The 25,696-nt window shown below is 37.1% G+C and overlaps 2 protein-coding genes across 4 annotated transcripts; one reads left to right on the forward strand and one right to left on the reverse strand.

Annotated features, from left to right (window-relative positions):
* Nucleotides 1-64: 64 nt before the first annotated feature.
* LOC137939195 (kinesin-like protein KIN-10C) lies at nucleotides 65-5,011 on the reverse strand. Of its 3 annotated transcripts, none has more exons than XM_068784417.1 (18): nucleotides 4,724-5,011; nucleotides 4,094-4,259; nucleotides 3,741-3,938; nucleotides 3,428-3,617; nucleotides 3,129-3,337; nucleotides 2,812-3,038; nucleotides 2,681-2,723; nucleotides 2,331-2,375; nucleotides 1,975-2,031; nucleotides 1,741-1,791; nucleotides 1,554-1,628; nucleotides 1,393-1,468; nucleotides 1,010-1,302; nucleotides 861-907; nucleotides 730-751; nucleotides 592-660; nucleotides 450-488; nucleotides 65-271 (listed from the first exon to the last, which is right to left on the reverse strand). In XM_068784417.1, the coding sequence occupies exons 1-18, from the start codon at nucleotides 4,930-4,932 to the stop codon at nucleotides 227-229; spliced, it is 2,061 nt and encodes a 686-aa protein (XP_068640518.1). In that variant the 5' UTR covers nucleotides 4,933-5,011; the 3' UTR covers nucleotides 65-226. The 3 variants fall into 3 exon arrangements, with proteins under 3 accessions (XP_068640518.1, XP_068640519.1, XP_068640517.1); XM_068784418.1 differs by having other exon boundaries at nucleotides 1,554-1,610; nucleotides 1,975-2,046; XM_068784416.1 differs by having other exon boundaries at nucleotides 1,975-2,046.
* A 3,466-nt stretch (nucleotides 5,012-8,477) lies between these two features.
* On the forward strand, nucleotides 8,478-20,837 carry LOC137938676 (callose synthase 5-like). Its single transcript, XM_068783664.1, has 38 exons — nucleotides 8,478-8,551; nucleotides 8,620-8,748; nucleotides 8,845-8,937; nucleotides 9,211-9,302; nucleotides 9,391-9,517; nucleotides 9,599-9,736; nucleotides 9,821-9,897; nucleotides 10,062-10,122; nucleotides 10,239-10,367; nucleotides 10,535-10,649; nucleotides 11,265-11,599; nucleotides 12,929-12,981; nucleotides 13,078-13,138; nucleotides 13,236-13,317; nucleotides 13,405-13,454; nucleotides 13,546-13,632; nucleotides 14,313-14,432; nucleotides 14,526-14,617; nucleotides 14,711-14,798; nucleotides 14,878-15,038; nucleotides 15,135-15,258; nucleotides 15,528-15,622; nucleotides 15,718-15,841; nucleotides 15,990-16,141; nucleotides 16,363-16,472; nucleotides 16,637-16,768; nucleotides 16,847-16,915; nucleotides 17,004-17,193; nucleotides 17,366-17,477; nucleotides 17,569-17,688; nucleotides 17,772-17,887; nucleotides 17,966-18,049; nucleotides 18,245-18,357; nucleotides 18,649-18,878; nucleotides 19,140-19,937; nucleotides 20,037-20,087; nucleotides 20,213-20,398; nucleotides 20,607-20,837. Exons 1-38 carry the CDS (start codon nucleotides 8,537-8,539, stop codon nucleotides 20,835-20,837), a joined length of 5,142 nt encoding a protein of 1,713 aa, XP_068639765.1. The 5' UTR covers nucleotides 8,478-8,536.
* The last annotated feature ends 4,859 nt before the right edge of the window (nucleotides 20,838-25,696 follow it).

A 25,696-nucleotide genomic window follows, 5' to 3' on the forward strand; every position in this document is an offset into this window, starting at 1 on the left:
AGGCAGAGATTTCTTGGGGAAAATGGTAATGGCAGGGAGGAGATGATTTGTCAGGGATGAAGGATTCATGAAAAGATTAAATGCATTTCCAAAAATGCTTACAGGTCAACTTTTAGAAAGCTTTTACCGAGTTTAAAGAAACTGATATTACAACAGTCACACATTGAAGCAACTTCATGTTGCCAGTGCAGGGTTTTGACACAGAAAAACATTCACAGATGAAAAATTAGATGAAAAGAGCCTCAGCTGCTTTCTGCATCATTCTGTTTGCCTGTAAAAGTGGGAACAAAAATTTAGCAGAGAAAACCCAGTTCCGTTCCTCCTCACTAGTTCTTGGTAACCAAACATAGCTCTTGCCAACCAAAAATGAAACTTGAAAAAAAAAAAAAAAGGTGAAAGTAGAGAAGTATTTAGTAGAAATAAGAAGCTGAACAATAGCAGCAACCAACCTGTTTGGCGGAGAGGCCAACTTCTCTCAAGTCCTCGAGCTGTTAATACAAAATCAGCAGCTTTTAGTTATATTAGGTTCCAGTTTAGCTGCTAAATTATTAGTGAAATGAAGAGGAGAGCAATCAAATGCTGAAATCTTACACTTTTAAATGGTTCAGGTGATTCTTCTCGGAGCTCAAGTATGTAACCAGCTCTCTTCTCTCCTATTCCCTGTATATAAGAATCAACATTTAGGAACTTCCAGAATATGGGATACCAGACAAGAAGAAAATCACTGACCTTTAATGCTTTCAACTCCTCTCTGTTTTCAAATCGGAAAACGTTAATATTAGTACTGTTCTATGCTAAAAACTAAACATTCATCACTTGGAAAATTTGAATTAGTATACAGAAGACATGAGTTTACTTACTTGCTAGCACTGTTGAGATATTTCAGGTATTCTTTAACCAGAGATTTCTGCCAAATTGACAGATTAAAGAATTTGAGATTCAATACAGCGCAGAGTAACCTGATTTACAAACAAATGGAGAAAAACTGAGTCATTAGTAAATGGATGACCTTCAGTCCGCAACTACGAGCCTCAAATACTTCACGTGGAGTGGCAGCTGTAGCAAGCTCGAGATTTTCCTCAACACCCACATTGAATGGAATACTTGGTGTTTTTGGTTCAATTGGCTCCTTGCTCACTTGACTATGATAGGTGTTTCCTGCAATTGGTGTTTTTATGTAGATAGGAACTGGTGTGCTAGAAAGCGATTTTAGTGTATTTGTTATCTCTCTAAGTCTTGCACTTATTGGTGGTGAAGGTCTGCTGATGGGTGACCATTTGTTCTCATTCAACATGCTGCAATCTGCTTGTAAGGGGAGAAGTATTTATCTCGGATGATATTGACTTAATAGTGATTAATCAATTACTAGTTTACATGGTGACAGTGCTTTACCTTGTGAAACATCTGAGAGTTTTGGATAGCCTCCAATTTTATTTGAATCAACATGATCAGCCAGTGGAAAGACATCCTTTAGAAAGACAGAAAAAAAGAGTAAAGAAATTGTAAACAGCTCTTTTGACTTCAGACAGTATAAGATCAATATGAAGCAGTACCACTTGTGGTGTTAAACTCTCAATTGCCTTGACGGCAATGTATGTGCTTTCTTCCTCCTGCAAATTCCGATTGACCTAGAATAAATGAAACAAATTTACAGGCCAAACATGTAAATACATCACAATCTATGACATGTTACAGTCCAATGCGCTCAATAAAAAAATTTAAAAGCTAAGCCTGCTATACCTCTGCAGTTGTAGAAGTACCTAGTGCGAGAGAAACATGTGAAGAAGTCTCCTGCACCACCATAGAGAATGTTCAACAAGTCTTCATACGGATATTTATAGATATCAAAGACAATAAATACCACTAAGATAAGATAAAATTCTGTACAGACAGCTGACTTTATAGGAAACATAAGAGCCTCTTTCAGCTGACTTTATCCCACAAAAAATTGTATAGGAAACATAAGACAGCTACCTCTTTCACTGAAACAGGTTCCATCACAGCTTTGCTACTATTTGAGAGGCACTTTTCCTGCACAGAATTAGACTGGTCTCTGGAAATTAGAAAATTGAATCCTTCATCTTTATGGATAGCATTGTAATGTGGATATGATAAACCATAAAGACTAAAGCATAATGAAAAACTGTTCTACATGACAGACTTGACTCTTTACCATATAGTATCTCTATCATTGAAATGCTCAAAAACTGTACACTTTTATATTGGTTCGTTTTGTGCAGGATACTTCAGGATAACATATTATTATTCCTTGTTATAAGTAATATATTTCATAAAAAGGATTACTGACTCAAATTCTAAATTCATCTTACCTGCATTGATTCAGAAGCAGGAGCTGCACTTGGGGTTTCCTGTATCTATTTTGAAAAAGAATTGGAATCAAAGACTTGAAAAAAAACTGAAATTAATCTTCACCAATGCCCAAGTGAGTTCTTGACTGTTTGTTTGGTTGCCTTTATTCAAATTCTAGTACCATTTTAGAGGAGATTTTGGGTTGTGATATCATTGCTGGGTCTCTCAGTAGATCAGCTGCATATATATATATTTTTTTTTTGTGGAGTGGAGCTCTAGCTCAAGTTGGGTTTATTTATGTTATTAATTCTGATATTCCTGATGAAGAATTTAGTACATCCGAGACCATATTACCAAATTGAAAGCTCACCTTTGTATACTTTGGGGTACGATTGGCAGTGCCAAAGAGTTTCCTGCAAAAAAGGATATAATGTGTGAAACATACGAAATTATATAAAACTGTTGTATTGAAACAGTGGATGTTCAAAAGTCAGGGTATACCTTTCTCCTTTCTTAGCAGAGGGAGCATAATTAGTTCTCTTATCATCCGAAAGGAGTTTAGAACTCTGAGTTTTCTTTGCTAGCAGAGTCTGAGATCCATCACTAGTGGAGTTGGATGCTTTACTATTGATCTTCTTGCCAGTATCGCGACATGTCCAGTTCATGGCATGACATGATCGTGAACTAACACTAATTGCATGAATCGTGTCTGGACACAAAGTTGGGTTCTACACCGAGTAGTAAAACATCCAATAATTTTAAACAGCAGCCAACTATTAGTTGGGTGTGAGAAATTAAAATAGTAATATAAAACTAACCACACAAGTAATCATCAGAGCTTTGTTATTTCCATCCATGGAGTCTTGTAATATACGAGTAAGTTTGGCTTCACGAAATGGGACCCGCTTCTCTTTTGCATTTAATGCATATACCACATTTTGCAATGCATATAAGGACTTGTTATTTATCTTTGCACCATCTACAAGATGAGGATTATCTTTTGCCAATCTTTTAGCATCCTCATAGCCTGATAAAAAACTTAATGGAGAAAACTTTAGGACAAGAACAACCATTTAGGACCATCAGAAACTCAAATTCTATTCTTTACGATATTCACCTGCTAAATCAATGAACGTCATCTTGCCAATGACGGTATTGTTGGCACTTTTTTTGTTACTAGACATCTGAATAATCAGTCCCTTGTGGGTCCTCCATCGAGCATCATTCAAATGTTTCTCAGCAGTTTTCCGCTGATTACACTCATCTAAGTACAAAACGTTGAAGTCTGAGAGAGAATTTATAGGAACCTGAAAAGACCAATAACTGAAATGAGATGAAAATAACAAGAAAAAGGAAAACATATAATGAGAGAAGAATTAATTATCTTTATAACTAAAGATACTGAACCTTCAGTAATTGGCTTGACATACCTGTGAAAGACCCCTTAGTTGAATTTTCCCTCCAGTTTTCTCCAAAATAAATACTTCCTGTTTGGGTTGTAGAAGATCATAAACATGATCCTGGTAGATTTCATAAAATGAAACTGAGACCGAGCTCCCAATTTCCTTTCCTTTGGATAGAATCTCTGCCAACGCCAGTGAAGCTAATCCAGGTTTCTCATTGGAGCCCTAAGGAAGAAGAGAACTTGTTCAACTAGAAGAACTACAGAAACAAGTAGAAAACACGTTTTTCATTTTAAGAAGATAGAACACTTTAGATACAAAAGAAAGTGTCTTTTGAGATGAACAACAGAAAACAAAATTTTTACTGGAGAAAGAACCACCTGAATTATGTGTGTCTTTCCACTACCACGTGCTCCATAAGCTAGAACAGCAGCATTAAATCCTTGAAATATCTCCGAAAGAAGGGGCTTGACCTCCCGTGAGTATATCTTCTCTGTATCTTCTTCTTGGTCGTAGCAATAATCAAGTTTGTATGGTTCTTTGGGGCTGCATAAGTCGAATGTGCAATTCAGTTTATTTTCCAAGGTTGCAACCGAAATTAATTTCTAATGTTTACTAGGTCTTCATGGGCAACTGTGGCGGTAAACACAACAAAACGTTCTTTTAACAGAGCACACTCTCTCTGTGTTCACCTTTCTGCTATTTCAAATTTCCAAAAACACAAAATCCATCCCCGGCAATACACCCATTGACTATTGCTTCAAATGTTCTCTTGCACTTGCTTTTTCTCTATCTCAAGTTCACACTCCTAAAGCAACATACAGGAGACAAAACTAAAAAAGAATGGCGAATAAAGGACCTTATCTCGGTTGTTCACTGAATTCTCTATACACCAGTAGATTAAGGGTTTGCATTTTCAAAATATCTCCTGACCATAACCTCACCAAAACTTGGAAAAAAGAAAACGGTTAAGGACATGTATCTTCCTGAAGCAGCCAAGAAATGCAAACCTATAGGTCTGATCTCCGATGAGCAACGTCACGTGGTCAAAGGAATCCCCAGTAGGTTTCTGAACAACAACTCGAGCTGCAGGAAGCCCTTGAGAGGAGTCGATCTCCGAATCAGTAAAGGGCCGAATTTTCCCAACGATACGGACTTTCTGTCGGGGTTCAGCCACTGCGGGTTTCTGGGTGGTCGAATCGACCATCTGGGAAGCCATTAAGCACCTGAAATGGGCGATGAAAAGAGGAGCGAAGAAGAGGACTAGATTTTCAGAGCAAGAAGAGAGATTTAAAAGGAGAGTGGTTTGTCGGACGCTGAAAGAGGGACAGAAGGGAAACCAAGAAGAGTCTTCGGCAAGATTCGAGAGAGAGAGTAGCCGTTGAGAATGAGAGCGCCGAGGGCTATTTGGATTTCAAATTATAGGCGCCGTTAGTGACGCTCCGTCGAACGCAGAGAAAAGTTCATTAAAGGATATTTTCGTCCGTCAAGCTAACCGGTCATAAGCCAAATTCCGACAGTCGTCAGCAGTCAGCAGGGTTGCCCGTATCGGCGATACGTCTTGCGTATCGTCATGCATTTCGGGGTACCTAAGACACTGCGTATCAGCCGATACAAGGGGGTGTATCGGCCAATACACTCCAATATGTATAGTCCTAAAATCTTATTGGTGCCTTATTAGGAAATTACATAGAAAATTTTAAAAAATTTCAAGGAAAATTAAAAATCTAAAAAAATTAATTAAAAATTTTAAAATATTTAATTAAATATTTTTAAAATATTTAATTAAAAAATTTAAAAAATTTAATTAAAAAATTAAAAATCTAAAAACTTAATTAAAAAATTAAAAAAATATATTTAAAAACCTTGAAGGGTAAGAATAAAAAACCTCCTCTCCTATATGAATCCTAAGGAGCAACATGAATAAGGTTCAACAAATCAATCTTGTTTAGTAACGAACAACAACCAAAAGAAATATTATGGGGGATATTTTTAAGCAAATCGCGAAACTAACTCCAACCACGACGGTTAAGTGGGTTAGTGTAATCCATCATTAGACCAAAGAGACCAATTCAAGCAGGTCGGATAGGTCTAACAAGGAAGAAGAACAAACTCAATAGGATCACACAGACCAAATTCGATCGATAAGATCACACTATTCTTGTACGAAGAAATATTTAAGTGAGTTAATTACTAATAAAATATTTACCTAATATATATATTCCTTTTTATTTTGCATAAAATTTTACATATGTATTTTTTATTTTTAAAATCCGACACATATCGAATGTTACACATTATGTTGGTTTCTTGATTGACCGAGTTGACTCGTGATTTACCCGAGTTAGATTAGGTTTGGGACTGGGTAAGGTGAGTTTAAGGGCGAGATTCCCCTTGATTTAACTGCCATCTGGTCCAATAGAACTCGCGGGGCCCATGTGTACATCAAACCGAACCGCGAGTTTAGAAAACAAGTTTACCCAACTGCTTTCAGACACGACAAGGCCTTTTTCTCTCCTTTATCGTTTCCTTCTCGATCCGGACTGTACACCCGCATTTCATGCTCAACCAACCGCCAAAAACAGCTGAGCGCCACGTGTCAGGCTTATTTTCGAAAGGCTATTCCTCTTCTCCCGCCTTGCTTCTCTCTCTCCGAAACAGACTCCGTACTTCTTCTCTCTCTACACCCTTCAACATTTCCCACCTCGCGCTGCCGGAGCTCTTCGATTGGAACATTCACCAGGGCGGCATTGCTGGCACCTGACTGTGAGTTCTCGCCGTCGATGCACTTGGCAGATCTGTGTGCCGCGCGCTTCGTTCTTGAGCTAATTAATCTCTTGGAAGCTGACAACTAGCTTTTGATGATTTGATGAGAGGATGTTAGGGCTTTCAAGATGCTAGCTAATTACGAGCTTGTTGCTGCATTTTTCCTGTTTGAGAGTTTTTTCTTCGGATCTAAGCAGATTTAGATATAAGGTTTGGTGTTTTGTGATGCGGAAATTGAGCTCTGTTTTTTTTTTTTCTGTGTTTTTGTCTTAGGTAGATCGAGCTGGCGTTGTTGAGCTACGTGAACGTGTAGGAAAAAGCTGTCGTAAAGTTTCAGTTCTGTGATGTTTGTCGTTCTTTTTTTTGTTCTCCGTCTCGATCCTACTGTTTTTGTTGGTGGTCATGAGTTTTGAGATGATCTTGATTAAAATCTTATGATATTTGATCGTTTTCACGCGTTGCATGAGAATGTTCCTGCTACGAAGTACGAATTAAGAGTGCTCGTAGAAGTTTGGAAGGGTTTTCAGTTTGTTCATCTGAGGTTTCTTTAAATTTTTGAGCTCGCTGTTCATTGAAGATTGTAGCGTTTTTTTTAAACTTTAAAGAGAGACTATTCATGTCAATGCTGCTAGTAATTTGGATCAGCTGAATTTTTGTTTATTATACAGATTAAATTAGTTAGAGGTCCGACTCGGTTTCCGCAATGGCGAGCAGTGAGTCGGGCCCGCAGGGCCTGACGAGACGATCGTCGAGGAGCGCGGCGATGACGATCATCTCTGCAGAGGTCTTCGACAATGAAGTCGTGCCTTCTTCGCTCGGAAGCATCGTTCCCATTCTACGTGTGGCCACTGAACTCGAAAACGAACGACCCAGGGTCTCTTATCTTTGTATGTACAACTATTCTTTTCTTTCCGAAATCATGGTGAACCGGTAAATTTGAAGTTCAGGAAAAAAAACTTTCTTTTAGATAAAATTTTCTCTTTTGAAAGTTTTTACTTTTACATAATTTACCCTCTCAGTCTTTACTCTGTAGTCTGTACTGGCACTAATTTGGGACAAGTATAACCGTTTTAACGATTTTTCGGTCGCTTCGAAGGTCGGTTTTACGCATTCGAGAAAGCGCATCGGCTGGACCCGAGCTCGACAGGACGAGGTGTTCGCCAGTTTAAAACAGCATTGCTGCAGCGGTTGGAAAGAGTACGAATTTAAAGTTTCCTGATATTCTGTTTCAAAGGGATACATAGGCGTTCGCCAGTGGAGCCCCGAAAGAAATATTTTGTTTTCTATCTAGTAGTTATATCTATTTAATGGCAGGACAACACGCCGAGTCTTGCTGCCCGGGTGAAGAAAAGCGATGCGAGGGAAATCGAGAGTTTTTACCAACAATACTATGAACACTATGTCAGAGCTCTCGACAAAGGCGAGCAGGGTGACAGGTAACTTTCTTCCGTTCAGTGTGTTTGTTTTTGTAAATCTTATTGTTCTCTTTCCCATGTGAAGTTGGGTACGATGACCGTCCCAAAATAACTAGAGAATTTAAAATTTTTTTTTTCCAATTAATAAATTTAAGATCTTTGTACTCGTTAATTCATGTAGAACTATTCCCTAATACCCCCGTGTGTAAGACCTTTTTTTGTGATTTTACAAGTAAATAATTTGGGTGAAAGTTTACAAGACCCGTCCCAAAATGATTAGCCACAAAATCTTTGTATTCATTAATATCATAGTCATTTGCTTCGTTTCTTTCGTTGAATACAGAGCCCAGATTGGAAAAGCATATCAAACAGCTGGAGTCCTCTTCGAAGTGCTCTGTGCGGTTAATAAGACTGAAAAAGTGGATGAAGTTGCCCCTGAGGTTAGTTTTCTTGCATGAGCATCATTCAGGGATTATAGATGGATTTGTTGTCAATACCCGATTCCTTACAGCTCACACATTACTCGCGCCGAATTTACTGCTGCAGATCATTGCAGCTGCCAGGGATGTCCAAGAAAAAAAAGAAATATATACACCGTACAACATTCTTCCCTTGGATGCTGCTGGTGCTTCCCAGTGCATCATGCAACTTGATGAGGTACACATTTGATCACCTACCAATTAGTGAATACGATCACGATTACTGACCTGTTTTCGTTTTAATAGATCAAGGCAGCTGTGGGTGCTCTGTCAAACACTCAGAACCTAAACTGGTCGTCATCGTTTGAGCAGAACAGGCATAAAACAGGGGATCTGGATCTTCTTGATTGGCTCAGAGCAATGTTTGGATTTCAGGTTTTTTTTTTCTTTCATATTTTAAAGAATATATGGCGTGCTGTAAGATTCAATTTAGCTAAGTTAATTTGATTTCTGCACCCTTGACTTTCTCAGAGGGACAACGTGAGAAACCAAAGAGAGCACTTGATTCTGCTGCTCGCTAATGTCCATATAAGACTGGTGCCCAAACCCGAGCCTCTTAACAAGGCATGTATACTTCTTTGATTTCAGGAAATACTCGATCTCATGATAAATAAAAAGAAGTTCCTTCTCAAAGTTTCTTCCAAATTAAAAGTATTTCGACACTGATGTTTTAAACCTGAGGTTTCGCTCGTTTGAAAAATCTGCCCTTACAACTAGGCAATACTATCGAAGGCCAATATAAGGAGGCCCTGATAATTATTTTATAGATGAGAACTCAATTTAATTAGAGCCATCAGATGTTGTTCTTATTAAAAAAATCTGCTTGAGTGGATTCAGTTAGATGAGCGAGCTGTGGATTCGGTTATGAGTAAACTTTTTAAGAACTACAAAATATGGTGCAAGTTTTTGGGTCGGAAGCACAGCTTAAGGTGAGATTTTATTATTATTTTTACAAACTTTCCATGCCTGCCCATCTATTTTACTATCACTGAAGATGCATGCATCTCATTGCTTCAGACTCCCGCAAGGTCAACAAGAAGTACAACAGAGGAAGATCCTTTACATGGGCCTCTATCTGCTAATCTGGGGGGAGGCAGCGAACGCACGATTTATGCCAGAATGCTTATGCTACATATTCCATAATGTAAATGATAGCGCCAGAAAAATGATTTTGACCACGCACTATGAATTGGTTTTGACTGCAACTAACTTTGTGCACATTTAGATGGCCTATGAACTCCACGGACTGTTAGCTGGGAATGTCAGTGTCGTAACTGGCGAGAATATTAAACCATCATATGGTGGAGATGATGAGGCTTTCTTAAAGAAGGTTATAACTCCTCTCTATCGTGTCATTGAGAAGGTATGTGTCATTAAAGACATTCATAAAAGACTCTACTTTTGACTTTTCACATCTAGGTCTATCAATACTTTGTTCACTTGTCAGGAAGCGAAGAAGAGCAAAAATGGGAAGGCGCCTCATTCGTCTTGGTGCAACTATGATGATCTAAATGAATACTTCTGGTCCGTAGCAAATCTAATATATCGTAATATTTCGCTAACAAGAGATCGCATGACATAAAGGAAAGAGAACTATTTAGAGAGGATTAAAAATTTATCTTGAAATTTTAATGAATTAACATCAAAGTTTGATCTCCTGAGTCTGATTGCAGCACCTTTCTGTTCAGGTCAGTTGATTGTTTCTCTTTGGGTTGGCCCATGCGTGATGACGGTGACTTCTTCAAGTCAGTCCGTGACTCACGGGCAGCAACAACGGTTTGCAGCTTATCATCTAATACAGAAGAAATTTTTTCAAACTTGACAATGGAAATGGTTGTAAGATGTATTGGTTATCTGTTGTGCAGGTGGCAAAAGCACCTCGACCAAGGTCTGAGAAAAGAACAGGAAAAAGCAATTTTGTGGAGACAAGGACATTCTGGCACATCTTCCGTAGTTTTGATCGTATGTGGACATTTTATATACTGGCATTGCAGGTATATAAAAAGAGCTAAAGCTTAGAAATAGAAAATTAATCAAGTTTGGTCGGTATAACCGTATATGGGGATGGGTTTGTTTCCAACTGAAGACCATCTTTTTAATAGTCCTCCTTACAACAGTGTGGGAGACAACCACTGAATTTTGCATTCTTAAAAAAATGCAGGCAATGGTTATTGTTGCGTGGAACGGTACCTCGCCATTGGATATTTTTAGGAAGGACATTCTTTATTCTGTTTCAAGCCTTTTCATCACAGCGGCCTTGCTACGTCTGCTACAAAGTAAGTGACTGTAATTGTTACTTGTACATGATTACCCTTTTGTCCCATTAGCTGTTAATGTCTGCTTCGGATATAGAGTATGTGTTTAGTTATTATTAGATGCTTTATTTTATAGATGCTATTATTTCCTTTTTGCTTTGATAACAACGACCATTGAAAAGGCTTCCCGTGATTGCTTTGAGATCTTTATGGTGTTGTTGCCATGATGATCACTTGGATGAATACGTTATCTAAACATGGTTAGCAACAAGCCAAACAGATAGATGAAGATATTTGCATGATTTTTAATATTTTCTTTGCTAGTCGATGTGTAGTAATGTCACGGTGTTAGCTTTTATTGAGGCCACATTGGGGATAATTCTCTTTCCTGGGCTGCCTTGACCCACTAAAAATTCTTGGAAATAAGATAAATTTTTCATGAAAGTGAACTAAAACGGAACATGCTTGAGGCAGTGTTTGGATCACAGAAAGTGGAGAGAAAACAATCCACGAGACTTTTGTCTTTTATCCTATTGAGTGGTTTGTTACGTTTTATACAATTGAGGTAACGTTTTTGTTGCCAAAGCAGATCATCCTTATGTATTTCATCGTTTTGTTTCTCTTTGTTTCTGATAGGTGTTTTGGACTTCGTTTTGAATTTCCCTGGGTATCACCGGTGGAAATTTACTGATGTGCTGAGAAACATATTAAAGATCGTTATGAGTCTTGTTTGGGTCATTATTCTTCCGATGTTTTACATACAATCCTCGAAAATGGTCCCTCAAGAATTTAAAGTTTTAACCAAGTGGCTTCGTCAAGTGAAGGGTATACCACCCTTGTATATCATGGCTGTGGGTTTATACTTGCTGCCCAACATACTGGGAGCGGGACTCTTTATTTTCCCAATGCTTCGCCGATGGATAGAAAACTCTGACTGGCATTTAATAAGATTTCTTCTATGGTGGTCACAGGTAGTGCTCTCTTTCTATTTCCTTTCATAATCTAGCTTTATTTATATTTCTGCAATTAAATATTGGATTCGTTTTTGGTCCATAAGAAATTTCTTGCAGCATGAATTAAGCTTCTTTTACAATAAACTAGTGGGATGATTTAGCGAGTGACTTGTGGTGCACCAATTAGAAGGGTTAAGTGATTTCATGGTCTCACAAGAACTAAAAGTAAGCCCAAAGTGGCATGGGTGAAAGTGGTGATAAAAGATTTAAAGGCCAATCTAACAAATAACAATAGATCTAGCAAAAGAAAGAGCAGATCAGAAAATGAGGATTTATTTAAAGTAGGAATCGTGCGTTTCTCCAATAGTTTGAAGCTTTTTTAAGTATGTTTTCCAATGAGCTGGTTACTACGAATGGAGACTTTATGATGGCCACAATTCAGGCTAATGTAGTTTATTCAACTCTTAGAGAGACTCTCAATTAAATTTAGCGTTCGAGTTAAATTCCTTTTACAATGATATAAGAGCAAGCTCGATAGGTCGCGAACAGTTAAACCTTCACCCAAAATTATTAAAGTAAGAACCACAAATAGGGCCATATATACATGAGGGAGAGAGTTGAAAATAGTCGCTTTATTAGTTGTAGAGTGATTCATAATCTTGTATATGAACGAAAGTTGAGGCTGGCCACTCTAAGCATCTTTTGAGTTGGATTTGTTCATTATCACTAAAAATGCAAGGTATGTTCAAAATTTTGATTGCCTTCTTTGGTAAGTTCTTTTTTTCTTTTTTCCTCCCCTTTCTCTGGCATCTCTTGTTCTTGTTTCTTGCTCTATTAATAAAAGCGTTCCTTTATTCAAAAGAAACTTACCTGAAGATTTCCTTGGTTCATTTTGCAACATTTGATAACACTTGAAACAATATAAAAAGAGCACACAGAATTAAAAACTTGCTTTGCAGCATTTCAATTTTAGCCTGGTTATATTGTGCAAGGAAAAGAATCTTTATTAGTCAAACTCTGTACATGGTTCTGTGTTTATCTTTATAATCCTGTGTTTATTTTTCTATAATAAAAGTGTATATTGAGAATGTAAATGGCCCTATTGTGGATAAATTATCACGGCTTAAATCTGTATATTGAAGTTGCATCCTTCTCCCAGATTTGTTAATGCTGCTCATAATTAATTTTTTTCTCTATATGTGGTGTTGTTTGTGAGATTCTGTTTCTTTCCTGATCCATTAATTTTGCTTCCTAGTCGTATGTTTGAATCGTATCTATTTTTTTTATTTTCGATATATAATCTAATTTAAGAAAACTGCTGATGCCTTAATTTTATACTGGTCCCAGCCAAGTATTTACGTTGGTAGAGGAATGCATGAAAGTCAATTTTCACTAATCAAGTGAGTTCAAGGAGCACTCAAATTTATCTTTGGAGACTCGTTTTCTTTATTAAGATTTAAGTTGATCCATCACTTCTGTCTTAAATTCTTGTCTAGGTATACCCTATTCTGGGTATTGCTGCTTTGCTCAAAGTTTGCATTCAGCTATTACATCCAGGTATGTTTCTTGTGCATGCATCACAGTGCAGCGAAAACATAATAATGATGGTATCTAGGCTTTTGCTGATATTAATCATAAACTATCCTTTTCCCAGATAAAACCCTTGGTCAAGCCTACGAAAGATATAATGAACGTTCGCCGTGTACAATATGTTTGGCATGAGTTTTTCCCGTTGGGTACTTATCAAGTTCTCTTCACCATTAATCTTTCTGTTCCTTCAGTTCACTTTAGATGCTTAATACTTCTTTTTCATGTTGTTTTAGCTGAGCACAACATCTTCGCCGTCATTTCACTCTGGGTTCCTGTTATTCTGGTAATCTCGAATGAAGTTTCTTAGTTTTATTTCAGGTATTCATATCCTGTAATGGTGGAAGTCCATGCATTTACACATATACTATTTACAGGTTTATTTTATGGACACCCAAATATGGTATTCAGTTTTTTCGACAATATATGGTGGTCTTATAGGCGCTTTTGATCGTCTTGGGGAGGTAAAAAAGTTCTACGGTTCCATTTGCTTGGAATCACAAAACTGCGTTGCTTCATGTAGATCTATATACTTCACATATTTACTGATTGCTGCAATGAATTTGATTTATTGACAGATTACCGCTTGTTGCAGAAGTGAACTTACGATAGTTTTTTTTTCCAGATTTAGTAGTAGCATATTTTGTTAAAAAAATTCACGTAATGAATAAATATGACTTTTGTTTAGTTAATTGAATATAAGCTCTTCAAGTTATTAGGAATTTATATTGATACATTTTTTATCCAATAAATGTGTTTATTCTGTACGTCTTATAACTGCAAAGTTCTGGGTGAAGCCAGAAGAACCTTGTGAGACCTATGGCCTTATATGGCAGGAGGAAACTTTTAAAAGATTGAAATTGAAACATAATTGCCATCCCTTCTTATAGATACAAAACTTTGAGAATTTGCCTGATCTTTGTGCACTTTATAAAATAGAGCAACGGTCGAGCTCACAACTTTAGATGCCACGACTTGAATGTAAAAAAAACATAATCGAATTGGCAAGTCAAGATAATTAGATCCTTGAACATTCATAATAACTTATTATTGCTGTGACTACTGATTTTCCTACTTGAACATTCATAAATTACTGGTTATTGTTGTGATTACTAATTTGTATAATTACCTTTCATACCCACAGGTTCGTACGCTGGGTATGTTGAGGTCGAGATTTCAATCTTTACCCGGAGCATTCAACGCATGTTTGTTACCATCTGAAAAGCGTAGAAAGAGATTTGCCTTCAGGAGACGTTTTGCTGAGGTTAGTCATAGAAGCGTTGACATCTGAACGTATGATAGATAATCTGATGTTCATAGCCGTTTGCTTTTTTAACTTCCCACTTCCAACTATCAGGCCACTCCCAGCAGGAGAACGGAAGCTGCGAAGTTTGCTCAGTTGTGGAATGAAGTGATTTGTAGCTTTCGAGAAGAAGACCTCATTAGTGACAGGAAAACCCTTGAATCTAATTCAGTCTCTCCCTCTCTTTTTTTGTCATGTTATATTGTCTTGTTTAATAAAGATGGTACCTTCACCTTGTGCAGGGAATTGGATCTACTAATCGTCCCTTATTCATCAGATCTTAGTCTGAAACTTATACAATGGCCACCCTTTTTGCTTGCAAGCAAGGTCTTTATCATTGCAATTATGCAGGTCTTATTTTATTATTTAAATATTTGGCTGTTGACATTTAACTTTTCTGTAACAGATCCCAGTTGCATTGGATATGGCTGCCCAATTTCGGAACAGAGATTCCGATCTCTGGAAGCGCATCTGCGCTGACGAGTATATGAAATGTGCTGTGATTGAATGCTATGAATCTTTTAAGCAAATCCTGAACCTTTTGGTGGTCGGGGAAAATGAGAAAAGGTTGCTTTATATACTCTATGAAACACTTAACCGCCATGTTTGATTGACCCAAAAACGTAAGAATTTGGGCTCATTTACTCTTGGGTTATGTGATAGGATGATTAGTATTATCATTAAAGAAGTTGAAAGCCACATTGGGAAAAATACACTTCTTGCCAACTTCAGAATGGGTTCATTACCTACCTTATGTAAGAAGTTCTTAGAGCTTGTGGAGATCTTGGTGAGTAATTTATCTTGTTCTATCTTTTTTCATTATCTCCTTTTCTCCCTAGGACTTTAGATACCAATAGTTGTTGTCTTGCATTTTAAGTCTCTCAATGGGTGAGACTAGAAGTTGAAGCCTTTTGGGCTTCGACATCTTTGATACGTCTCAAGTTTACACACGTGGGTGAGGTTTATAGTTAGTTAAATGTCAGTGGAAACCTGCCCCATTGACTGCTCCAACATCTTACTCTAGGAGTTTCATGACAATCTCTTGGTCTATCTCAGAAAGAAGGGGACCCTGCAAAACGTGACACTGTTGTGTTGCTGTTGCAAGATATGCTGGAAGTTGTTACTCGCGATATGATGGTGAATGAAAATCGGTGTGTGAATAACCAAATTGCTCATTATTCTATCGATTATTTGTTAAATTTCTTAGGACTCAACTAAGTTTCTTCCTTATCATGTGAATTCTCAGAGAACTGGCCGAGCTTGGTCATGGGAACAAGGATACAGTGCCTGGAAGGCTGCTCTTCGCTGGTACTGATCAAAAGCCTGCCATAGCCTTTCCTCCTGCTGTAACCGCAAAGTGGGAAGAACAGGTAATTTTAAGCCTCTGCTTTGGCCTCCAATCCAAGCGAACCCAGCCGCTTGAAGAAGCATTTAGATGGATGATGCTGGGACCTCTTTTTGTTGCTGTCATTGGTTATATGCAGAGTCGCTAATGTATTCAAACCAATTGCCTTGTAGATAAAACGCCTATACCTTCTTCTGACAGTCAAAGAGTCTGCCGTTGATGTTCCCACTAACCTTGAAGCACGTAGAAGGATAGCATTTTTCACGAATTCTTTATTTATGGACATGCCGCGTGCTCCTCGCGTGCGTAAGATGCTATCATTCAGGTCTACTTGAGTTTCCCTATCATCAAACTTTATAAGACGTATCTTCAAATGCTGTTGTTCATTGAAAGAATTACTGTTTGATGCCATGTGGATTTGCATGGCTGCCTCTGTTGAAACAGAGAATTACTTCACGGGAACGTTTTGATTTCTCTAAATGTGAGCAAGTTGATTTTGTTTTGCATATGGAGCTATTGTTTAGCTGTATTGGTGGGTTTTTGCAGCGTTATGACACCTTATTACAGTGAGGAGACGGTCTTCTCGAAAGGTGACCTTGAACTGGAGAATGAAGACGGCGTATCAATCATATTCTACCTGCAAAAAATTTTCCCAGGTGTTACACTGTTCTGTTAATTGTATATAGTGGCAGATATTACTGTCTATACCCTTACCTGCTCTCTCTCTCGCTTTCTCTCTCTCTCTCTCTCTCTCTCTCTCTCTCTCTCTCTCTCTCTCTCTCTCTCTCTCCGATCTCATGCCTAAAAATGTTACTGTTAGATGAATGGAGCAACTTCTTGGAGCGACTCAACTGCAAAGAAGATTCCCTAAGTGAAATTCACAAGAATGAAGAAAATGTGTTGCTCCTTCGTCATTGGGCCTCTCTCAGGGGGCAGACACTATTCAGAACTGGTCAGATGAGTCCTTCAATTCTTTATTAGCTTCATAGATTAACTGTCTATCTTCTCTGTAACAAATTTTCTGCTGCAGTCAGAGGGATGATGTATTATAGGAGGGCTTTGAAGCTTCAATCATTCCTGGACATGGCTTCTGAAAATGGTGAAGAAAAGTTTTAAACCACTAATCTACTTTTTGTCGGAATAGAATTGCTCTTTGATTATCGTTTTTGTGTCTTGGACGTTTATAGAAATATTACAAGGTTACAAGGCAGTCACAGACCAAGAAGAGGAGGAGAGGAAAAGTCAAAGATCTTTATCTGCTCAACTTGAGGCTGTTGCAGATATGAAATTTACGTATGTTGCGACCTGTCAAAATTATGGAAATCAGAAGCAGTCTGGAGATCGTCATGCAACTGATATTTTGAATTTGATGGTTAAGTAAGTCCCTTAGTCTTGATATTCTTCCTAATTCTAAAATGAAAATGATCTTTTTTGAGCTAAATCCAAATGATAAAAAGGCAATCATACATCAAGGAGAAAGTTCAATCCATATATAAGTGTTGGTAAGACGGGACTTGAGTGCATGCTTACTGTTGTTATCCTTGTGCAGTTACCCCTCTCTCCGCGTGGCATATATTGACGAGGTTGAGGAAAGAGAAGGCGGTGTTGCAAAGAAGGTCTATTATTCTGTACTGCTCAAAGCTGTTGATAATCTTGATCAGGTGATTACGGTTTTGATACTTTGCTTACATAATACTACGCGTATCATGTGCTAAATGACGCTCTAAAAGTTACCCTTTTTGACTTCGTTAGGAAATTTACCGTATAAAACTTCCGGGGGCACCCAAAATAGGTGAAGGAAAGCCAGAAAATCAGAACCATGCTATAATTTTCACTAGAGGAGAGGCGCTTCAGACTATTGATATGAACCAGGTAATCTAATTGAAGCGTGAACTGATGTTATTGCAAGTAAGTTGAAGATAACTAATTGATATTTTTCTGTACTTCTCTTTTAGGACAATTACTTAGAAGAAGCTTTTAAAATGCGTAATCTACTTGAAGAATTTAATGAAGATCACGGAATACGTCCTCCAACAATTCTGGGTGTTCGTGAACATATTTTTACTGGAAGGTGAAAATAATGACACTTCTTTGATTAAGATTACTCCTCTATTGATTTCCATTAACATGGCATGAAACTGTGTTGCAGTGTCTCATCCTTGGCTTGGTTTATGTCGATGCAAGAAACTAGTTTTGTGACGATTGGTCAAAGAGTTCTGGCAAATCCACTAAAGTATGGTTCCGAGAAAGATGAGATCTCTTTAGTTCGAACTTTGATGTTTCTGACTTTGTAGAGTTATGTTTAAAATATCCATTTCATTTCCAGTTGTCTGAAAACTCCAAGAATGTTTTGAACATGCACCATATCTCTCAACTTTTACCTCATTAATATTAAGCTCAAAATATATTCCTCTGTGGATGCATACAGGGTTCGTTTCCACTATGGCCATCCGGATGTTTTTGACAGGATCTTCCACATCACTAGAGGCGGTATCAGTAAGGCTTCTCGGGGAATCAATTTAAGTGAGGATATTTTTGCTGGTAAGTTTAATTAAGTTTTAGAATTTTCCGGGACTTTGGAAAGAGTGAACATTGATAGGACGAATTCCATCACATATATCGAAGGAAGGCACATTTGATTGTGCATACTATTTATAATTATTCTCACCTATTCAACTTTTTGGTGTTCATGGAAGGATTACGAAAAAGTAAAGGGATGAATTGTTTTTCTGTGTGAAATCGAAGGGCATTAAGGAAGGATCCATTCAGTTTGCTTGGCCTTAAAAATGTTGTCTCATTGATTACGGATTTTCTTCTTTCTTCTCTGTCTAGGTTTCAACTCCACACTAAGGCGTGGAAATGTGACCCACCATGAGTATATCCAAGTAGGGAAAGGACGTGATGTAGGGCTCAATCAAATCTCACTCTTTGAAGCAAAGGTAGCCTGTGGAAACGGCGAACAGATTCTTAGCAGAGATATTTACCGATTAGGCCATAGGTTTGACATGTTCCGCATGCTGTCCTGTTACTTCACGACAGTTGGATTTTACATCAGCTCCATGGTAAGTCTTCATCTTTTTTCTATCACATAACCCTTCAATAACGGTGTACCTGAAGATGGTAGATGCTTCAGCAAAGTATAATTTAGATATTCGAACTTATAAAATGCCCAATTGATAGGCTAACTTCCTCGTTCAGTTCAGCAAAATTGAACTTTTAATTTTGAGATCGTATCATCCAATGCTAAAATAGAACAGAAAACGTCCTCACAGAGAATTAATGAATTTTGCATCAAATATTTGACTCTGTTTGGTACTACGCAGATGATTGTCCTTACAGTATATATCTTCTTATATGGAAGACTATACCTGTCGTTAAGTGGAGTAGAGGCGGCAATTATGAAGTTTGCTCGTTCAAAAGGAGATGAGGCCCTCATCGCAACTATGGCATCTCAGTCAGTCGTCCAGATTGGCTTACTGATGGCTCTACCAATGATTATGGAGGTAGGTCTAGAAAGAGGCTTTCGCAATGCTCTCAGTGACTTGGTTATTATGCAGCTTCAGCTTTCTCCCGTCTTCTTCACTTTCTCCCTCGGCACAAGAATGCATTATTTTGGTCGCACGATTCTGCATGGTGGGGCTAAGTACCGAGCCACTGGGCGAGGCTTTGTAGTCCGTCATGAAAAGTTTGCAGAGAACTACCGGATGTACTCGAGGAGCCATTTTGTGAAAGGATTGGAGTTGATGATACTTTTGATTGCGTATCACATGTATGGTACAGTATCGAAAAATGAAACTGTTTACATGCTTCTCTCCGCATCCATGTGGTTCTTGGTCGGTTCTTGGTTGTTTGCACCTTTCCTATTCAACCCATCAGGATTTGAGTGGCAGAAGATAGTGGAGGATTGGGAGGATTGGACCAAGTGGATTAGCCGTCGAGGAGGGATTGGGATTCCTGCAAACAAGAGCTGGGAGTCTTGGTGGGAAGAAGAGCAAGAGCACTTGGAGTACACTGGGTTCTCAGGGCGATTCTGGGAGATTGTCCTCTCTCTTCGATTCTTCATCTTCCAGTACGGGATTGTCTATCATCTGAAGGTTGCAAATAACAACACCAGTATCATCGTAAGTAATTTTTTTTTCTTTTCCAAATCAAACCTACTGTCAAGGATTCATAGAAAAAAGTTATTCGACTTTTACCCGGTTAATCTTCTAAATGATCAGGTTTACGGGTTGTCGTGGCTTGTGATTGTGGCAGCAGTGCTTGTTTTGAAGGTCAGTTTACCTGTTTCAATTTACAAGAAACGTGTAGTTAGATAAAAAATTTCTAAATTAAACTACCCTTAATTTGACTCTGCCACTGACATATTCATCTATGCTGAACAAATCATTGATTTCAGGTCGTTTCAACGGGACGGAAAAAGTTCAGCGCAGATTTCCAGCTGATGTTCCGACTTCTTAAGCTCATCCTATTCCTTGGAACCATCGTCGCTGTTAGCTTGATGTTTGCATTCCTCAATCTCACAGTTGGTGACATCTTCGCCAGTCTATTAGCCTTCATCCCAACCGGTTGGGCTCTGTTGCAGGTATTTCCATTTGCAGTTATCTCCGTCAAATTCCAGATTTTTATTTTTATTTTTCGTGATCGTTACAGTCTAAATATAACAGATACGCTATTATATTTCAAGAAACACGTACTTAGAGACTACTAAAAGCTCCTGTTATATATGTTTTTCAATTAGAGAAAAAAATTTAAAAAATTGATTTGTTCTGTCAATGATTGTCCGCGAGCAGATAGCCCAAGCATGTAAGCCAGTGGTAAAGGCACTGGGGATGTGGGGCTCTGTCAGAGCACTTGCGAGGGGGTACGAGTACCTGATGGGTCTGGTGATTTTTACTCCATTAGCTGTTTTGGCTTGGTTCCCGTTTGTCTCAGAGTTCCAGACAAGGCTCCTCTTCAACCAGGCATTCAGCCGAGGGCTTCAGATCTCGCGTATTCTGTCCGGTGGGAAGAAACAGAACTGAAAAAAACTGAGAAGGGGAGATGGGCTCACGGCCGATATAGATTTATAGTCCTTCAGGTAACTGAAACAGAATGTGCCTTCCTGTTGAATCTCTCTGTAACGTAGATTGTAAATTTTTCAATGGAGGACAATTCTAGGAAACAATAAGAAGCATTTCGCAAGTTTTCTTTGTTTACTCTGAGTGTGGATTTTCCTAGGGCTTATCCCAAAGACCCACCAATAGCACTGGTTTTAGAACCATGTGAAAGTTGGGTAAACAGGTTCACTTACACCTGACCCAAACCTTTGATCCTTCGAATTCAAGGTCAGTTTTTTGTAACCCGTTTGAAATATTAAAAAATAAAAAAATAGATAAAAATATTAAAAGAATATGTAAACAAGTAAAGTTAAGGATTTATAAAAAATTCTATTTGTTGATACCTTATTTTTAGTAGTAAAAAATACTAATTACAAGGAAAAGAGAGTTACATTAGATTGGTCTTCTAACTCTTTTGAACAATTAAATAGCTAGGCTTGTTAGGTCTTGGTATCAAAATTGAACTTGACCCAATCATTAGTTGCATAAGGTGAATATACTCATGTTCATTCGGTCAAGTTCAAATTAAGTCAAATTTTATCACCATTTAGATCCATTCTAAAAATGACAATAATTTTTTTTATTTTCCTCCTTTTTTATCCTTTAAACACTTAACGCTTAGTTGGAGCATAATCAGAGCTCCTCTATATTTGTATTGGCATATGCAAATAACAATTTATTTATGAAAAGTGAATGGATTTATTAGAAAAAAAAGAGCGAGGAGGAGGAGTGTTAGGTCGGGTGAGGAACAAACTAGGGGAGGGGTAAAGAGTTTGTTAGCTTTTCCTTATAATTTAAAACTTTTCACTTAATCCTTGTGTTTTTTCCTTTCAATTAATAAAAGTACAAGAACAATCTCATAATTTATGTACAATAATCAAAGTATAAGTGAAAACAATCATTAACAAAGAACACCCGCCTTAGTGGAACAAAGATTTTTAGGTGGTTCACAATCCTTCTATAGATTGCTAGTCCACCCGTCTAAGAAGTTTTTAGTATCTTGAAGCTCCACTAAGTTTGGATTGCAACTAAGGTCAATTACAGCGGCACCCATACAGGGACTTATACCACTTAATTGATCACAACAACCAATTTATAATAGCATATCTTCACTTAGATTACTACAACTAACTAGGTAGCCTAGACCCACAAAAGGATTTTGTAGCAGCTCAGTAAACTATAGTAGTCTAGACTTTACAATAATTCACTAACTAGACCAGCCTAGACCTACATAGGGATTTTCAACATCGCCTGCCTACATAAGGTCTTACGGCTTACAACAGCTAATGCCACTTTTCAACTTATACTCTCCAGTCACAACAACTTTCCAAACTTCTCTCTCACAATTTTGAAAGGCTAATGATCCTTCTCAATCTCAACTTCTCAGCCATCACAATTTCTCAACTTCTATAGTTCTTCAACAACTTCTCTTAATTAGTTTAATGTTAAGGATGATCTTGGCAACCCAAGACTTAACCCAATTAGCAAGGACTACTTTCGTACAATACAATTCAATGCAAATTTCTTCGCAATAGATAGATTTAATAATTTATGTTCAAGCAGATAGGTATTTCAGTTCCTATATACTTACTCAAGTAATCAACTACTCAAAAAAATCCTCCAGTCATTTTTCAGATTGGGGAAAACATACAAAGCAACTCAATGAAATGGTTCATTTTAAAATACAACCCAATAGCAGTAATCTATTCTTTAATGAACAATTCTAATGAGTAATATTATCAGTTCAGTGTAATCTACCATGTAAAATCAATATGACTCAAAGTACATGCTTGTATATACTTATATTTGAAAACTTATCCCAAAATTTCATTTTTTCATAAAACCTCTTTCAAATGCCCCACCAAATAAGAATACTTGCATATTTGAAGTTACATTACCGTAAAAGATCAAACAAGTTTGATTTGATAAAGAAGTTAATCACACAAACATTTAATCCACAATTTATGTATCAAATATGATCTTAAAATCACTAGGTACATGTTTAGCAAAGAGATATCTAAGTATTCAATGAAGACTAAGAACAAGTGTTATAACACTTAATAGAGAGAAATATCGATTTTGGCTTCCTTTGGAGAGTGGGAGAGGGCAAAATCTTCTCAAATTATGTGTGAAGGCTTGGAGGCTTGAAAAATGCTTTGGCCAAGAAAGCAAATAATTTGGGGCAAGTTTGGCTTAAATAGAAGGCTCTCCAATGTTTACAAAAGTACTTGTTAGAGTTAGAAAAGGATGTCTTTGTTATCTAGTAAATATGGGTAAATTAAAGGTCAAAAAATCTAAAAATTTTTATTCTAAAAAGAATAGTAGGTCACTTGGAAAATTTAGAGACCTATAGCTCCTTAAATTGGGTTTGAAAGTATGTAGATTTGAATTTTTACATAATAGGGTTGAATCTTCTGTTATGCAGTCAACTCCTCATGATGAATTCGACTCCTTCAATTTTAAAACTTTATATATGTAAGGTTCAAATCTTTCCTGCTTTATGGGGTTGAATCTTTATGCTAGGAGTCGACACCTTATGATGGATTCAACTCCTTATTCAATTTTAAAACTTTATACAAGAAGGGTTTGACTCCTTGCCTTTTGGGTCAAATCCTTATGCTAGGGGTAGACTCCTTTTGATGGATTTGAATCGTTTACTTTTTTTTCACCGTATGCTTGACTCTTGTTTATCTTTTTGCTTCATGGCTACATCTCTCCTATCGAGGCGCTCGACCCCTTTGACTCTTGACACTTCAATTCTTCAATTCTCTAACTGAAATGCTCGACTTCTTGGCATATGGTCAACTTCTGTTGCCCATTTTACTTTCTTACTTATTCTGGGCGGTCGTGCTTTTATTTTCTTTTTTGTTCAGTTAAATGGTGACTCTAACCCATTTGGATGAAATGCTACTTTTGACATGAGCTACTAGTTCCCTTTTGATCTATGGGTCGTTCAGAAAGTCTTTTGCCACTCAAAAGGATATGATATAACAATATTTCTTGAAGGGCTTTTTGAGCTGCACAATATACTTAATGCACAATATTAGTTACTTGAGTATTTGTTATCAAAATAGTTATCTCAATAGGGATCTTGAGACTAACTAGGAGCCCTCCACAAACTAGGGCCACCTTATGTACAAAAACTAGGAGATGCTTTCCTCCAAAAAAAAAAAAAAAAAAAATGAAGAATCAAATAACATTAACTAAGGAAGGAAGTCCCATATTTAGCCAATTTGTCGATCAACTTAGGTTTATAAATGATATCTAAATAAAATAAAATAAGTTCTTCTATATATCATTCCATTTATATAAAAAAAATTTAGTATACAATAATACCAGTATGTAGAATAAGCTAGTCCATATATTGATTATTTACCTATTTATCACACAGTAGAATGAGTAGCCAAATAAACAAATTAATGATAAAAAATACTTTATTTTTATATAATTATAAAAATTATGGAAAATACATAACCATATACACTATAACTTAATAACAATCTCATGCAAATGTATAACAGAATCACTTAAAAATACTACAAAATCTTGGAAAAAACACATTTGAACCATTTTTATCTTAACCCAAATTCACTCAAATAAAAATTAATTAAATTATACTTATGTTATTGAGTAATCAATTAATCAGGTAAAAAATAACTCTTACACATTTTTGCTCCATTTGATAAAAGGTAAATGGGTAACTTAGTAAAATTATCCAAATGTCTCATCTGGTAATAATTTCTTTAATGTTTTTTTCTGTGTAATAAATGATAAATAAAAAATTGGGTAAACAAATAAATTGACACCCCTTGAATTCTTCTATCTAGAACTGGGTCCTTGAGAGAGAAAGGTTGATAGATATATCTCAAATTTCCTCAAATTGGGCAAGAATCTCCAAGGGGGTTCAATTCTTTGCTAAACTAAGAGAGCTGAGGGGACCCCATCAACCACAAGAGAGGTAGAAATGTAAACACCATTTAAGGACAACAAACGATTCTGCCCAGGTTCAATCTAACTCAAGATGCAAGATGCTTGATAACCTTGTCGAAAACTACCTCAATTGGAGAGGACAGGCCTGCTAAGGATCTATGGTTCCACTCACCACATATACACTAGAGGGCAATACATGTTAAAGAAGAGGTTCAAGATGCCTCCAAAAAATCTGAATTTTGATGATAACAAACACATACATGTTGCACTATTCATGGAATAAGAATATTGGAGAAAAGTTTTTCTCAGAATTTTTGAAAAAATTGATTTGAATCCAGATCTAGATTAGAGCCCATCTGAAGGAAGTTTCAAAATTAAATAAGGATTCGAACCCCCCGTAAGGATGCAAACCTAGTAGCAAAAAAGTATGCAAACCCATGGATTGAGAAAAAAAAAGGATGTAAAAAAGGATGAATTCAAACCTAATCAATAGGATGCAAACCCTCAAGCAAGCTAAGATAGAAAAAAGGATGAGAACCCAACTTAAAAAAATTGAATTTTAAAAAAAATTTAGAACCTAAATGAAGAAAGCACACTGTAGGGATCAAATCCATGGGAGGATTTGAATCCATCTGAAGGAAAAATCAACAACAAGAATGCAAACCCTAGAAATAGTAACTTTTGAAATTAAAGGTGGATTTGAACCGTGGAGAGAGCTTAAGGGTATGGTATCAAACCTAGCGCGTATTGGAGTGTAGAATCAGACTGTTGGAAGGAATGGATTCAAATCTTTGGCACTAGATCCATACTTTTGTTGTAGAAGCTCAACTTTTCTAGAATGATAAAGGCAATTT

The sequence above is a fragment of the Aristolochia californica genome, unplaced genomic scaffold (genome assembly GCF_029961685.1).
Source record: "Aristolochia californica isolate CCGP_79_NKW_82.1479 unplaced genomic scaffold, dmAriCali1.0.hap1 SCAF_8, whole genome shotgun sequence".
In the NCBI taxonomy this organism is placed as follows: Eukaryota; Viridiplantae; Streptophyta; class Magnoliopsida; order Piperales; family Aristolochiaceae; genus Aristolochia; species Aristolochia californica.

Bases quoted from the DNA above. Each gene is read 5' to 3' on its own strand.
- LOC137939195 (XM_068784416.1), bottom strand. From the start codon at position 4,932: ATGGCTTCCCAGATGGTCGATTCGACCACCCAGAAACCCGCAGTGGCT. The intron at 3,939-4,093 runs GTGGTTCTTTCT...CTTCTTCCTTAG, and splicing joins GAAAGACACACATAATTCAG to GGCTCCAATGAGAAACCTGG. The intron at 1,303-1,392 runs GTAAAGCACTGT...CCTTACAAGCAG, and splicing joins ACTCTCAGATGTTTCACAAG to ATTGCAGCATGTTGAATGAG.
- LOC137938676 (XM_068783664.1), top strand. The intron at 8,749-8,844 runs GTTTTTTTTTTC...TGACTTTCTCAG, and splicing joins GAGCAATGTTTGGATTTCAG to AGGGACAACGTGAGAAACCA. The intron at 15,842-15,989 runs GTAATTTTAAGC...ATTGCCTTGTAG, and splicing joins CCGCAAAGTGGGAAGAACAG to ATAAAACGCCTATACCTTCT.